Source organism: Nothoprocta perdicaria, unplaced genomic scaffold (assembly GCF_003342845.1).
Source record: "Nothoprocta perdicaria isolate Ctin4 unplaced genomic scaffold, notPer1 scaffold_95, whole genome shotgun sequence".
Lineage (NCBI taxonomy): Eukaryota > Metazoa > Chordata > Aves > Tinamiformes > Tinamidae > Nothoprocta > Nothoprocta perdicaria.
The window spans coordinates 2,724,605-2,741,215 of NW_020456254.1; the positions used below are offsets into that span (position 1 = coordinate 2,724,605).

General features: G+C 40.0%; 1 protein-coding gene across 1 annotated transcript in view; it reads right to left on the reverse strand.

Moving 5' to 3' along the window:
• Positions 1-16,611, reverse strand: part of DIP2C (disco interacting protein 2 homolog C) — a 134,799-nt gene that overhangs the window by 97,257 nt on the left and 20,931 nt on the right. The window contains exons 4-7 of the mRNA XM_026053001.1: positions 9,670-9,795; positions 8,508-8,717; positions 2,146-2,277; positions 664-783 (exon numbers count right to left, since the gene is read on the reverse strand). Coding sequence (XP_025908786.1) covers positions 664-783; positions 2,146-2,277; positions 8,508-8,717; positions 9,670-9,795 — 588 coding nt within the window. The remainder of the gene's footprint in view (positions 1-663; positions 784-2,145; positions 2,278-8,507; positions 8,718-9,669; positions 9,796-16,611) is intronic.

Sequence of the window (16,611 nt, forward strand, 5' to 3'; positions counted from 1 at the left end):
AAAAAAAAAAAAAAAAAAAAAGCAGAAATAAATCAAACTATAGAACCAGTAAAAAACTGTACTTCAAGTCATTAATGCATGCATTTAAGTTGTGTTCTGTTGTAATGCTTTTTTTATAAACTCATAAGAAGACTATTTGAATCCCTATCTCCTAGCAAATCATATCTATCAATATGAGGTAGGTTAAGAAGCACTGATCTTTTAAAAAGAAGTAAGGTTTTCATTTTTGACTTGATACTTGTGACTTTATGTTTGTTTCTATCTTACATTTAGTTCTTTTTTTTCAATGCTTCTATTATAAAAGGATATGTAAAACATTTGCCCATTTACTGGCAATATTTTTGATACTGATATTCAAAAGAAATGTTTGGAGCACGCAGCTGAAAGGTTCCTGGAGCAAAGCTGTTCTCCACTCCCTCTTAAAAGGAATTACAAAGTTTCACCGCAAGCATAAGCACAAGAGGAGCAAACAAGAGAGACCTGTGATTCTACGGCCCCCTGTCCAAGTTCGGTACAAACAGATCCCATTAAATATCAATATTTTTCAGTACTTGTCAGTACCAGGAAGGCTAACATAGTGTTCTAGGGAGTCAGTGCAGAAAACAAACATTTTACCGAGCTGTAAAAAAGATCCCCAAACCTTTTGAAAAACAGTCATTTTACCTTCTAACAATTCCTCAAAGTCATCTACAAAGAACTCTCGTAATGGTGGTCGTTTGGGCCGTTTTAGAGTATTGACCAGCTGCTGAATCTTTGCTGACACTCTGCTGCTCACTGGTACTCCTGCAGGACAGGGATCAATGGAGACATCAGTTGACCGCTACGCTGAACGCCACCAGACGTTACGTGGGGTAAGAGAAAGGCTAGGACTGCAAGGCCACCACAACTACAGTTTCATGCCATACCGTGAGTGTGACTCAAGTATTCAACATTAAGACATTAAGATCATTTCAGCAAAAAAGGAACAATGACGCCTGGTTTAAATAAAAAGAACACCACCGTAACTTCAGAGTGAGCGTGCAAAGTTAGAGAGGAAACAGCACATAGACTGGGGGAGAGAAGCACAGCAAAAAAAGAATAAACTTCCTAGAATAAAAGTTGGTGATCACAAAGAGCATTTCTAGGTGGCCTTGGTGATGGCCAGTGAGAAAACAGGCATCGGCTCTCCCTGTGTCTACTGATCATACCAACATTGTCCAGATGGAGGGTTTCCAGCAAACTGCAGCTCAACAAGCAGGATGGGTCACAGGTTCTGCCCCATCTTATTCTGGCTTGTCTTTAAACTGCATGGACATTTGGCCTGTGCCCTCTTAGCCACAGCTCACACCTTTGTGAGCTTCAGCATGATGCCGTTTTCCTTGAATATGCCTACAACCAATTCATCAGCCCACAACCTCCAAGGGGAGTGTGTTTGCTCATGAAGCACTTGGAAAAACACAGTGCTCAAGAGGGCCATGGGACATAGGGCATTTTATAATATAACCCATCAAACACCTCCCTCTTCCTTCCCCTGGTTGAGCACAAAGCCTCTGCAACATCCATGTCATGTGTTATGGAGCTAAGAACTTTCACCCACTGCACTGAAGAAATTTCAGCTTCCTATCCTTCCAGAAGGTTGGCTCCAACACTGCTACCAAGTGTTTTTTAGAGTGGAAACTGTTAAGTTTAGATGCAATACACTTGGTCATCAGTTCCATACCTGCTGAAATACTGTTTCATATGTTTTAGAAAAGAGGAGCAGTAAATAAGAAAGGGTTTACAAATAACTGTTTTTCAAAAAAATATACTCAGGAAATGAAAATTCCAAAACACTACTTTTCATGATGAAATGTGACATCTCGGCATGTCACATTCTTTCTCATTGAATAGACACACTAGCTATAACCAGACAGTATGATAAAAGCAGGAGAGAGGTTTGCTGCTTTCATTTGCTAAACAATTCCTACAGGGAATCAGGTCTGAGGATTAAGAAATATTTCCCCTGGTCGGCTTCATGTATGCCAGTTTTAGGACAAAAAAGATGCTGTAACTTTGTACATACTCATACATGAAATGTGCCCAGAAGAAACAAAGAGCAGATGAATGCACTAGCCACTACAAAGGTTACACTACTCAGAAACAAAACAGTTTTGCTCTGTGACATACCATCACCAGTTTCCATAAGTTCAGCATTTCCATACTTTGGTGCCACTCGTGCCGTTGATCCTTGGGGTCTTTCTACTTGTATTGAGTGTTCTGAGGTGTAAGTGGTAACATCTGGAGGGGCAGAATGATTTTCTGTGAAAAATAAGTTAGAAGGTTTAACCAGGTCCTCTGGTGTCGCAGAGGATTAAAGTGAAGGGGAAAGGAAGGAATACCACTTGCATTTTTTTTTTCATTATCCAAACAGGCATTAAAGTTCAAGCACAAAATGAATCCACAGAACTATTACATACAGCATGGTTTTAATATATGATTTTTTCACTGATTAATAAAGAGACTGTATCTCCACAACCATATAAGCAATTAGCTTAAAAAATTACACAGCCAGATTGCTTTTTTCTTCCACTAGCATTTAATTTCATATTAAGTTAAAATTTGTGCAAAAGTTCAGATAGGAGAAGACCCATACAAATATACTTCTGATTATTGCATCAGTATTTCAAAATAAAAAGAACACAGCATGATAAGTCAATCCACTTGCAAGTGCCAATGCATATCACTCTTACAGTCTGCATTTTAAATTTGCCAGTTTTAGTTTCAATAGAAATTTGTAGCATATTAAGAGAAAAATCAATCACAGCAGGAATCAGGAATTAGGCTTGGGATGTAAGGGAAAAAATAAAATGTAAAGAAACATGAATATTGTATTCTGCATGAACCCTTATTTGTTTACGATTTTTAGAGCTCCTCCTATTCTTCCACGTAACGCAGAATTGTTCCAGAAGGCAAACTAAATTTGATTTGACTCATGCCATTACTACTAAACAGTTCCACAAAGTTAATCTCTCTCTTTCATAGCCTGAGAATTCATCACGCTACTACAGTTTCTTTTCAAGTCTGAGTCCACATTGCCCGTGTATTTTACTTTTTTTTACAAGTTGTGTCATGAATTTTTGACCAGGTCTTTAACAGCACTAGGTTAGATGGAGATAATTACCATAAGCAAATAATAACTTCTCTTTTATTGACATAAATGATCTCCAGCAGTCTCTGAGACATAAAAGAAGACAGGTCTTCACACTGCTGCCACTGAAGTGAGTATGAATACGCTCCATTTAATGACAGAATAAGTCTTTAAAAGTGCAAAAATTGTGGAAGAAATTCATCTGGTTCCAATACAATTTTCAAGACACATTTTTATTAAATCTGTCTTATATAACTTATGATGTCTTTACTATAACACTGACTTCTATAAAGAATTCCAACTGCAATGGATAAAAGGAATTTCCACAAGCCTTGGAGAAGTCTTGAAGTCTCTTTTATGGTCACCATAAAAACAGACATGACTGAATCTCTTTGAGCCAAGCACAAGATGGCTTGATCCTGCCACTCAAACATATCTTGCTCCCTATGCATGTCCAGTTGAGCCTGTTGAATATGATTACATCCATCCCTATCATTACACTCCAGAACACTTTATAATGTTCTATAAGTAACCAACTGAAATATAATAGCTTGGACAATGAGGTTTATGCTGGGAAATGTTTCAATAATGTCTTCATTTTGGACATCTTGTCATTTGACAAGTGTTCGAGTCTCAGCACAATTTTGGGCCATTCTTGCTAAGTGGCAGCTTTTTTATAGTTAATGATCGAATTAGCCAGTATCTAAGTCAATTAAAAAATGCTGATGTTTACCTTTTATCTTCTACTTATACTGCAGTTTTGCTAGGCAAATTGGAGAGATCATGACTAAGAAAATAATTGTACTTAGTCAGCTATTAGTAACATGAGAAAGTATTTTTGAAGTTAGCTGTAATTGCTCACATCTTTCCAGTGAAATATTTCAGACTTTACAAAGCAAACTGAATTTTAGTTCTCCTTAGCTCCCCTTTGGTATCACCTTCAAGGTTTTAGCACTGAGATGAAATTGTTTTTATGCATGCAAGAGAAGACATTCAAACCATTACAGAGCCAAGATGCACTCCTTTCAGGTCTACACACTTAAAGCCAAATACTTCTTTGTAACACATGGTACCAAAGCAAGTGAAATAACTTAGGAAAGGAGCTTCCTGCTTCCTTCCTTTTGAACAAGCAGCCCTGGCACTTGAAATTATCCAAAAGGAACCTCTCTCCCCAATGTGGTCACCACAAGCTGGCCACAGAGTTGTGTTTTCACATCCTGGCTGCCCATCTGCTATTTAGATTTCCACTATGCTGAACCCTTACCCAGCAGAAGAGGAGCTGGAGGACAACTTAGGTTTCCCTTGCCCTATTCCTTTGTAGTATCTGCTTAGCAGATGTCTGATGATAGTATCTATAGCTGTAGGTTTCATCGATTAAAATTGCAAAGTCTCTATCAGCTCTCTTCTCAGAGCCAGGCCTGGAGAAATCAAAGTCCTACAAACAAAAATGTGGTCTGAATGATGTCTGAAGAAAAATTAATTGCTGTTATGTGAAATGTAGACTTTACTTAAGTGTAAGAGTCATCTGAAGATTTGAGCATGGGCACATTGGGTATAGAATTGCGTGGACTTCATGACAGGTAACTTGAAGGACTGCTTGAGGTTTAGTTAAGAATAATGATCCTGACACATCTGTTGATTAAAAAGTAGAAACTGTGACAGCTGCAGGACTTCAAAGCCTCTCCTCCATCAAGCAGACATATTTGCGTCACCCTCTCTTCCTGTCTCTTCCAATATTCTTGCATTAGAAGATCACAGATTGAACAGCTGTTTCCAGTTATGGCTCTCCTCTTTTTTTTTTTGCCACTGGAGTAATATAATTTATCCCATTTTATGAAAGGAAGAAACAACTGACATTTCAGAAGACATTCATGTAGCTATCAAGCGTGATTATTGACACAGACCTATTTTTGAGGAGAAGCAAAGAAGTGGAGGAGTACATTTCAGTAGCAGTTTTGGAAGCACACATAAGCACTATGCAACTGGAAAGTCTCTAGGAATTCAAATTGCATCTCTATAATACTGTGCATGAAGAAAACATAGCTGTTTCTCCCTAGCAAGCTGCCTCTTCTTGTTGCTGGCAAAGTGATGTTAAAGCCCAAGTCACACCTTGTCACATCAAATAGCTTTTTCCTTCATTAATGTCCAGGTGATGGAGAGTATCATAAACTAGTCCCCCATATCCTTAGTTAATATAACCCCTCAGAACACACAGGAATTTTAAGGCTGTCAGAAAACCATCAGTTATGCCTTATGGCACATGTTTTTATATTGATTTTTATTAGAAACCTATGTAGCCTTTAATTTGGAAAGAGGTCTTTGATTTTCAAATAGAAACATATTTGAACCATATAAATGCAATATGATATGTGCCTACAGGATCAAGATTCTGTAGTGAGATTTTTAACTCTTTAATCCTCTTATATTCAAATTTACAATGATAAGTGAGCACTGTGTGATCATTAGCCACAAATTTTCTCACAATTCTCACAGGATATACTTTCTTTTCTTGATTTTGATATATATGTATTAATCAAAAAAAAAAAAAAAAAAGCAAGCTTAGAGACTGATTGAGATATCTTAGAAATATATACAGTATATGACCAAAATATACCCTGAACATTAGCTATTTTTCACGCATTTCACTGGGCGACTTCTAAGTTCAACTGTTATCCAATACGATTTTGATACCCATGTCAAATGGGTATAGGTACCCATACCTATATTTCTGTTCAGATGCTTTAATTTATATTTCAGAATAAACATTTAAAGGAAATCTATCTTTTCCTTATTTAAAGGAAAGGAGATCTTTGGCCACAACAGAGCAGCAGATGCTAAATTAAATGAACAATATAACAATATATGTTTATATATTGCTATATATTTAATATAATACAGTATATATTAACATAATATATATCTACAGCACATATTTAAAATAATATATTAAAAGCAAGGAATAGCTTATGCAAGTGATCTATAAGATCCACAAAGCTGAACAATTTAAATATTATACTTAAAGCTTTTTTTATCACATCCGTTCCCAGGCCACCATTATGGTTTTTACATTGGAAAGATCTCCCTTTGATTCTGCAATGAACTCTGGAGGTCGAACTTTAGTTGAGATGAGAGTTGAGTCTTCCTCCTACTGCCCCTTGAATCTGTATTTATCAGAATTAACATCTCCAGAAAAAGACACTTTGCCCGTCATGTTTACAAGTGACTTCTCTTTGGTGGGCTGATGGGTCTGTAGGGACCACCACCACTGGCTGAACTTCAGGCCATGGGAACAGACATCTCTCTGCTCAAGACCACATTATCTCTGAAGCTCCGGAGCAGTTTCACAGAATGGGATATTTTTTCTCTCTCACTTTCTTTCCCATCAGGGAGGATTACTCATCTGTGGGCACCACTTGTCTTAGCATTCATTTCTGAAATATCAAGGTTATCTATGGGAATGCTTCACATATATTACTTTTCAGATACAGTGGTGTGATGGATATGCAAAATCCACCTTCTTGGATTGAGAACAAATGATAGACATGTAATTTCAAATTATAACAACACAAAATCAGACAGCAACTCACTCGTGAAGAAGTAACCTTATAGTTAGCACCTGTCCAGCATCTCTTATTTTTTTCACTGAACCTTGCAACATTGACTGAGAGCACAGTCAGAATCCACATTTTAACGTGTGCTACAGTTATTAGCAGATATTGCTCAATTTTTATATCCATGTTTTTTATGTTGCTATGTCACAACTCTTGTCCACCTTGCAATTCAAGGTTTCTCCTTGTCAGAATAAAATAAATTTATGTATGTATTGAGATGGGCTAAACTGCTTTCTTCAAAAGAGAGATCCTTCCAGTCAACAACAACAGCAAAGGGAAAAACATGGGAAAAGAAGTAGTATTGCTGCTCTTCCTCAGAACATTGCCAGCTTAACTTAGCTCTATAAATGCTGTATTATTTACCACAAATTCAGAGTGATGATAAAAGAAGACTTAATGTGCCAGATTCAGAATTACTGAAATGTCACATTATAAAGTAGCTATATTTAAAGACACATTAAGACTTGGTGTGTGAGTAATGCAACCTTTCAGAGTTTGGATAAATTTAATTCTGTATGCTATAATTTCCTCTAGCATTTCAAGATGAAGTCACAGAAAATAACCAAATGTAGTGATTAATGTGTTCAGAAGTGTGTGCTTTCCTACAACAATGTTCTGAGCTATTCATTTAACATGATTTTGAGAATATAGCACAAATTCTTTTCCTGACTGCAATCTGGCACTTCTAGAGCACTGGTTAGAGGATTGCTTATCCAAAAATACAGGTGTTACATCAAGCAATGCTGACAGCAGAAGAAGGGGTAAGGACTACTGCTCCAGCACATGAAATCTAGAAGAGTTAAGATGCTTTTACATTCCTCTTCATACAGATATATTTCAAAAAGAATGATGAGTTGAGGAAGCTTCACAGTTTTCCACCAACCTCCATCTGAAATGGGTAAGAGCACAACAGCAAGGCTGCTTTGCCTGTACCCAGAGGGAGTTTCAGTGAGACAACCCCTACACAGGCCCAGCAAGAATATACCACTCAAAGCAGACAGAGGAAAGGAAACTCTCCAAGTCTCCTTTGATAAACAGCAGTTACTAGAGAATGAAGGGAGGACAAGAAGCCTTGCTTTCCATATGCCTAATTTAATAGCTGCTTCATTTAAGTGAAGATTAATGTCAATGACACATCTAATGTCATTGACTAATGTCAATGGCAAAAATATTCAGGAATAATTAATGTCTATGAAGCTTCGCCCCTTAAGGATAGAAAGCCTTGACTTTCCAGGCTCTTTCCAAAGGATATAAACAAGCTGATAATAACCGTACCTGCTCCCTTTTCTGAAGGTGTATAATAGTCATTCCCAAGGACTGCAGTAATCATAAATTGCAGATTCAATTAAGGGCAGCAAAAAAATGTTTAAGAAGAACTAATGTTAACTGAAAATTACCAAAAAACACTCAACATCTGAATTTAAATGGTAGAAGTAGGAAAAGTTTGTATATAAGTAATCACTAATGCTGTATGCACACTTTTATTCTTCTATAGATGCTACAGATATCTTTTTTGGTGCTAAGCAATGGAAGTCATGTATGTGCATATATGCTTTGCTTGCCACAACAAATGTTTGACTCAGCTCTCAATTTCTTTTTCTTTCCGAATAGGAACACAGGTATCTCTCTCCATACAAAATATGCAAATGGCATAAAAGCAAAGAAGAAAAAGCACAAGAGAAACTTTTGTAGGAAATGCCACATCCGGGCTCAAAACAGCAGCATAAGCTAAATGCCAGAGACCAAACTCAGTTTGAAATGGAAAATACTCAAAAGGGTGATTGACTAACCTATATGCGTCTGGGCCATAACATCAGCTAGCCTGTGGGCAGCACCACTGCCTCCACTTTGTGTTGAGGAGGAAGAAGTGGTCGACGTGGTAGAGCCGTGGATCGCTTGACTGATCCAATGTTCCATGTTTATGCTCCCCTGACTTGAGGTGGGAGTTCCCTGGGAGTCGCCTTGTACAGAGCCTTCATCTTCTGAACCGGAAGAAGTATCTAATAATTAAAAACAGCCTGTTATTTGCAATGCTTTTGTTTTCTTTTTTGACAGAAATAAGGCATGTTCACACTGCAAGCTTAAAGCTAACTGTCATGAACAAAAATTGATCAAGGCAGGTGAACATATGAAGAGAAGCTTGTCCTACTGAAAGCTCAGAAACTAAGTCAGTTGCTAACTACATATTACAAGAGTATTCCTGCTCTAAATCATTGCTCATTTATTTGTCTACCAAAGTGAATATGCATAATTTTTCCTTTATAACATGGCTTAAGATCTCCTGAAGTTTTCCAGTCATCTATTAACAGCACAGATAATTCCAAATATTTTCCCAACATCAGTCCACAGAATTTGTGAAAAACTTTTTCAGTCATTAGGAACCCACCCTTCAGTGAGAAATTCAGTCACAGTTGCTGTGCCATGGATTCAGCAAGCAGAAGAATCTACAGCATGCAAGATATTTTCACGTTGTAGTAGGTAAAAAGACTATATAAATTAGAAAAGGGATGGCCAGAAAAATTCTGAAGAAAAAAAAACTGTAAAGAGAAATTTCCATTACAGTCTTAGGAAGGCAAACCAGAAACTTGAAAGGAACCTGCAGTTGCACAATCTATGTTAAGTTTGCTATTGGACTTAGGTCCTCATTAGACCAAAAGGACCAGGGCACTGCGAAGGGCAAAAGGAACTGCCCTTGTTCCTTTCCACCATTCAGTTCACCTTCTTCTGCTCTTTGAATATACCTCAATGTAGCTCAGTAGGCTTTAAATGCCATTTCTAATATTGCCTATACATTATTACTAGCTTACAGCATATGAGCTAATATAATTATATATGTTATGAACATATATATATATTATGAACATATGTATACATGAATATATATTACTGGCTCATAGCAGCACAAGGAATCATTTAAAAACTCTCACAGAATACACCAGCACAGCTGCTCACCTGGAGGCGTGTAGGCATCCATTGACGTTTGCACCACCAATGAACGTCGTTTCGAGGGCATGGGGACTGCCATTTTCCTTTCTTTGTGTTTAGCAAGGGCTGCTTGAACTGCTTCCGTGTGGACATCTGGAAACAAAAGAGACAAATGGTCAGTGTTGAGCGAGAAAAGCTGCTGGGGTCCTTGGCCCATCTGCAGCCAGGGGAGCAGGTATTCCAGGTCGGCTCACAACACACACGACATGATGAACCCATGGGACTGCCCAGGGATCACATAGGTTCTCCACACTGTATGGAAAGGAGCAACAGTGGAAAGTGCTGTAGATATAAAATAATTTCTTGGAGTTGCAGCATGCTCCTAGGACACTGCTCTATTAATTGATGAGCAGGAGCTCAGCTTCCTCTTAGCAAACTTCTGTTTGAGTGTTTTACAAACAGGTGTCATTTCAGTAGCAATTACTGTTTTTAATGAAAGCAGGGTGTATTAACACTGCATATTTTTGAAATGAATGAGTTTTCAATTTCTGCAAAAAGTCACACGAAGGGAATAGGAAGATTTGCTTTAAAGTGGTATGTAAAGTGTCACAACAGAAACAGCAGCAGGTCCTCCCTCCCTAAGACCCATCTCTGTCAGTTGGCTTTAGTCATGAAAAGCAAAGTATGACTGAGGTCAGCCTGAGCAAGGAAAAGCACAGTGAGCCCAGGCCTTCCAGCATCCCCACGCGTTGCACAGCGTGCAGCTTGGACCAAGCACCTCCGAGCACGCGGCAGCTTCCAGCTCCAAATCAGGACTTTGCCAGTAAAGAGCTTCCCAAGCCTTTACAAGCTTGTGCAGCTCTGTCTCCCTAGATTGCAGAAGGCCACAGATCATGTGTAAAATAAACTAGCAAAATATTCTGACAATCGCTTTGTTCCATGCTAATCTAACTGCTACCAGAGTTGAATGTGGAAATTACCTAGAAATAAATGTTTAATTTACTACCTTGCACTTTTTGCCTGTTTTTGCTGTGTTTCTGCAGCTCACAGAGCTTGTGCACAAGCAGCCTGTGCACAAGGAGCCTGTGCACGAAACACGTGGCAGCCGAGAGACAGCGCTGGCGGCCGGAGGAGCTGCCACGCAGGGGACAGGCGACCCGTGCGGCCGGGAGCCGGCGGCCGCGGCCCTCGAGGCGCTGTGGGCAGGAGCTGCAGCCAGCCCAGCAGCGAGCTGCGCTCCCTGGAGCGCGGCCGTTCCCGCTCGGGAAGTGCTGAAGATGTCTGAAGCCAGACTGCCCTCGCTTCCGCAGCTGCCGAATCTGTTCGAAGGGCTCCTCTGCAGCCCAGGCTAGTAGTGTGCTCCCTATTTCCTGCTCCCTGTGATGGCAACTCTAAGAAATGGCTCTTTTTGCCTGGAAAGCCATTTGCAACGTTCTCCAAGAAAAGCACCAGGAGACAGGAGAGGAAAATGCAGCAATTTGAGGGAGAGGGCTGCCAGCTGAAGCACAGCGGCGTACGAGGCTGTCGCAAGGAACAGGGGGAAGGAGCAGAAGGAGCATTAGGTTGGGCACCACGCTGAGGAGCTCTCTGCCTTCCCCCGGGGTTTAACCCCCCTCGGCGAAGGCTGCAGGAGAGGCTGGTCAGATGAAGAAAAACAGAAAAACATCATTCCCAGCTGCTCCCGCAGGCTGCTTTTTGCTTTTGTTTTCCATCATGAAGGGAATGTACATGACGGGAAGGGAAGCAAAAAAAGCCGAAGGAAAAGTATGGAAAAGCCCACTGAAAACAGAAAAGAGCTCTGAGGCTGACAGACCCAAACAGGCAAAAATTACAATACTGACATCAAAACAGCAAATCATTTTTCTCTTGTCCAGTCCTTATTATTTCAAATTAGAAGGCTTAAGTTCTTCCTTATAAATAAAACTTGACAGAAGTTTGATGTAAAAACTATCAGCCTAAGAAACACAGCAGTGCGAGTCGCTACCCACCAGCAAGTCCCAAGAGAAATTCCTACCCACTCATAACACGTTCTTAGTGTTCACTCAGGGATTGAAATTAGAAAATGGTCTAGAAATAAGAAATAAGAGAAATAGAAAATTAAAAAATAGAGAAATAGAATAGAAATCTTAGAAATAAGAGAATGGTCTTTTCCAGTTTTTCTTTTTGTTGTTGTTCTGAACTTCACAGCAGTTTTCTGAAGGGAACAAAGTTGTACATCAGAATAGAAGAAATTAATTGTTAATTACTTGATTAAGGATTGTTTTTAAGCATAAGTACCAGGAAGGAAATGAGGTGTAACTATGAAGCTCTTTAAAAGTTTTTTAAAGAAAGACAACTGGGAGAAAATACCTGACTAAAAATCCTTAGTGACTGCTGGACATTGAATCCTATCTTGCTAATTTTGGGATTTTTCTTTTTGATACAATGTAAAGGAAACCCCTTCTGCTCAATCAATAAACACTTTACAGGGTTCGGAATTTCAAATGAATCCATGGGATTCCAGGAACTGAGTTGTTTTCTTAATAAGGCACATGCCTGATACGTTTATTTGTACTAGGCTGCTGTGGAATAAGCCAAACAGGGTTGTAAAATAAAATAAAACAAAAAAGGCAGGAAAGTGAAAACAATAGAGACAATAAGAAAGCCTCAAGGAACACGAGGAAAGCTGATTAGGGAGGAGGAATATTCACACCTGCTCCCAGCTCAGCTGGCAAGGTCGGCTCTTCGGGAGCCTTTGCTCCAAGGCAGGAGGCTACAAAAGGAGGCAGGACCCAGACTGGGAAAGGCTGGAACAACCCAGGGACTACCAGCAAGAGCCTCCAGGCTTTTAAGGAGAAAAGAGAGCAGAACAGTCGATCCAGGATGAAAAAATCTCTTCACACTCCTGAGAACACAACTATTTTGGCTGAAGGAGGTATTCATAAACTACGAATGTTAGGGATTAGGTATAGGGGAATAGAGATAAAAGTCCTAATAGATTATATGGTCTTATTTTTAAATGAGCAACTACTCATGGGCTTTGAGTAGGCTCTTCAACAAGTCCTGACAGTCTTGTACAACGTTGGACACGTTAAGCTAAGAAACGTAGCGATACAGCCACTCACCCTCTTTCATGCCCAGTTGGATAGACAGCAAAGGTAACAGACAATCAACACCTCACAGCTACAGGTGAGAACAACTCACAGATCCCAACTTCTCTCCTCTAACCACAGCAAGACATAAACATTTCAGTAGCTCCATCCAAATCAGCTATCTCAAACAGCACTTCCCATACACACGCTTTGTTCTTCTCTGTTCTGATCCACAAGATATCTTTGCTGATGCTTTATGGGGGAATGTTAACCAAAATTTAAAAAAAATGATTAAAAAAAAAAGCTAATGGTTTTGCAGATTTAAGATTTAGACTCAGACTGAAAGGTTCACTTCTCCTCAAAGGGTGGCCATGGTGATCCTGTTTCTCATCCATCTTAGCAGTAGGGTGCTGGCTTCTCGTCTTTATTTAATGAGAGGTGGCCTATGGTGCCCCACACACTGCACGTCAGCTCTCCTCCCACTGCTACCAACAGCCTCTCTCCAGTGGCCAGTGCAAAAATACATGGAGGCTTGTAATGGGAATTAACAGAACAGCGAGTGGAAGCTACTTCTTCATTATAGGAAGGAAACTGTTTTTCTGATACACTCGGGGAAAAGATATAATGAGGGTGAGCAGATATATCCGAGTTCCTGTGGGATAGGAAGCTGTTTCTCCCTCAGCATCCCATGGGTACCAAGCAGGGGTTGTTCCCTGTGCATTACACACAGCATCAGCAGAGCCTCACAGCAGCATTTCAAGCCATCTCCGCTGGGATGACGCTCCTTGTCTTGCAGGGCTGGCAAAACTGTCTGACCCGGCTTTGCAGCCTACTCTGGTATGCTCAGGCTAACTGAATTCACCAAACTGGAATTGACCATTGTTTTATTGTTAATTTTTCCTTAAAAATCTCTTCTCTTTCCTCATAACTACATGCTACAAGTCTAACCCTCTACAAACTTCTGACAGGGTTTCAAATGCAGGTACACCTTGATACAGTTGCACTCAAGCCTTCTAAAAAGCCCCAGGTCTAAGTGGATATAAAATGCTTTTAGGCCAAATGTTCTTTCATGTAGCAGTCTGTGACATTCTAACTACACTGTTACAGCTGATAAAATGATTTGGGGTCCTGACCCTTCAAAGCACTCCTCCAGGTAACAAAATCTTTACTGCTCCCATCTGGCTTTTTCACAAGAAAGGCTCAACAGAAAATCTAATGCATTGAATAAAATATCCCTATGTCTATCTACAATAGTAGGAACCAATGTATAGTTCCTTATCTTCTATTTTCCTGCTTTGTTTTGGGTGGGCCAACCCATATATTGAATTCAATTGGTGATTTTGTTCTGAAGGAATCAATAAATGTGAAAAGTATCATGATTGGGAAGGTAAATTGCTTAACTTGTGCTGCTGCAATCTACCTGGTGCTCATTATTCAACCTGCCAAATTCTTCCTACAGTTCTGCTTGGTACACTGAGCAAACGTAAGACAACTCAGATCCGTTCCCAGCCTTTTCTTTGTTGTATTCAGTCATTTATTCTTATTTGTTTATTCTCTCTCCTTATTTTGATGGACCAGAAAGGGCAACCGTACTTCTGGAAGCAAAGTCAGTCCACAAAGGAAGTGGAGCTTTAAAAACAAGCACACTGCAGAGAGAAAGTTTCTCCCCAAAAAACTAACAATCTACTACATAAAAAGTGAGAACTCAGAACAAAAACATAGAAATTAAAGTTGGTAAGAACATGAAGCACTGTAAGCTCTGAATCCCTCAGCAATGTCCCATGGATTTGGCCACAGCCACTCCGTAATCAGAAACTTTCATCCTACTGCAATTTCTTTTTGTTTATGGAGGGGGTAAATTCTTTGTCAGCAGGAGGAATCGTTGGGCTTTCCAGGAGTGCTTGGCTTACCCTGGCCACTGTTCTTCATTCAACTTCTCTTGCAACCTGGCACAATGATAGACTCCTTGATTTACTGGAAACCCTTAGTGGAAAAAAAACCAACAAACAAATAATAAAAATAAAAAAACCCCACTGCCATAGCAAACCAGCAGGAGGCAGAGGGGCCAGGGTGGGCACATGGACCCAGCAGGAAGGAGCTGACCCTCCCTCCTCATGGGAATAGCCCAGAAGTGGCTGATTTTATAGGGACACCGATGTGGTAGGGAACATCCGCTTCTGAAGAGGGACAAGTGCCCTAACTGCTGACGGACAGTGCCAATGGATGCCCACTTTTAAATCTAAATGGCAAACCCCAGAAAGATAGAGACAAATTTTCTTTGTTATGGATTTCTGACACTGTTGATCCCCTTTTTCACAATGTCTTTTGACGATTTATTTCCTGCATTTTTGATGACATGACACTTTTTTTTTGGAGGAGGAGGAGGGGCATCCTTTTCATTCAGTCAGAATCTGGCAGATAGAAGGAGGGCCTGGTCAAGCTCTGGGACACGTTCTGGGAAAAGGAAAGCTGCTTTCGAATTTCTACTCAACTGTTTTCTGGAGAACATACTGACTCACAGCTTTGCACAAATGCACACCCGATATCTCCTTACAAGCAGCCAGCAGCCTCTATGATGAGCTGGCACATCTTTGCCATTCACCACAAACTGAAGTATCAAAAGTTCCACAGGAACTCAAGCAAAAATTTCTTGACATTGAGGGTGACAGAGCCCTGGAACAGGCTGCCCAGAGAGGTTGTGGAGTCTCCTTCCCTGGAGATCTTCTGATTCTCTAACTTGGGAGACACAGCACACAAGCCTGGTCTAGGTTCTGGTGAGCTCTCCAGGGAAACCAACTGTCCTTTCCTGAAGCAAGAGAGCAATTGCGGTGAACAATCTCACTCGGTTCCTACATATGGAACAACACTGTGATAGCTTGTGCTTCTCTTGAGGGGCTAGAAAAGCTCTCCTCTCTGATGTGGGCCTCCTGCCCTGGCCCGCAGCATGACCCTGACCTCCCCTTCCCCTCAGCATCCTCCGTAGGGATGCCCCATTCCTTGGTTGGGCCAGATACCCAGAAGGCTTTTTAGCTGGAAACAAGACAGTTGAAACACACTGCATATTCTTAGTCCTCCCACAGACTTCTGCAGTTTTTAGCAGGAAACCCGAGTTTGTTCCTTTCTGTTCTCTTCTTTTATTCAAAAAAAAAAAAAAAAAAAAAAAAAAAAAAAAGAAAGAAAAGAAAAGCTATTCAACAAATTACAGCTGTATTCTTCCTTCACGTGGAAGGATTGTTAAGCTTTTCATCTTATATGAGCTTAAAAAGCCTCAGTGGCTTTTTCTATTCAGTATCTGCCACATTGCTCTAGAGATATGTCAAATGTCTAACATATCAGAGGCAATGTGATACCTCCTCACGGATCATGGATCTGTCCATCACTCTGCAAGGATCACGGACCAGCGTGTTCCTCCCACAGCAAGCATTACCTATATTAAAAATTTACACACTATAAAACTATGCTCCTCTCACCTCTTGAATCAAATGTCTCAGGAGACAAAAGAGCCTCTTCATTTGTACTGAAATCAGGTCTTGCATCTATGTGTCAGATAGTTCTTTTGCATCTGATTTACCACTGGCCCTCATTCTCTTTAGACAAGATGTTACATTGCTGCAACTAGTTGTGCATTGCTAGAATCGAGGTGGCAAAAGTCTCTTAGACCTTATGCTGAAGATAAAATACATCAGTTCTAATATTTTTTGCTAGAATCTTCAGTTTCCCTGTGACTATCAAGCCTTGACATTTCTGTATATTGCTTTGCTTATCTTCCTGCCATGAGAAAAAAAAAATCATTTTTGATACCCAATCACCAGCTGGGTAAGAAACACACCAGTAAAAAAAAAAAAAAACAAGCTTGTATATTTTCTTTTCTTTTGCTGTAAAGACTTGAGATTACCTA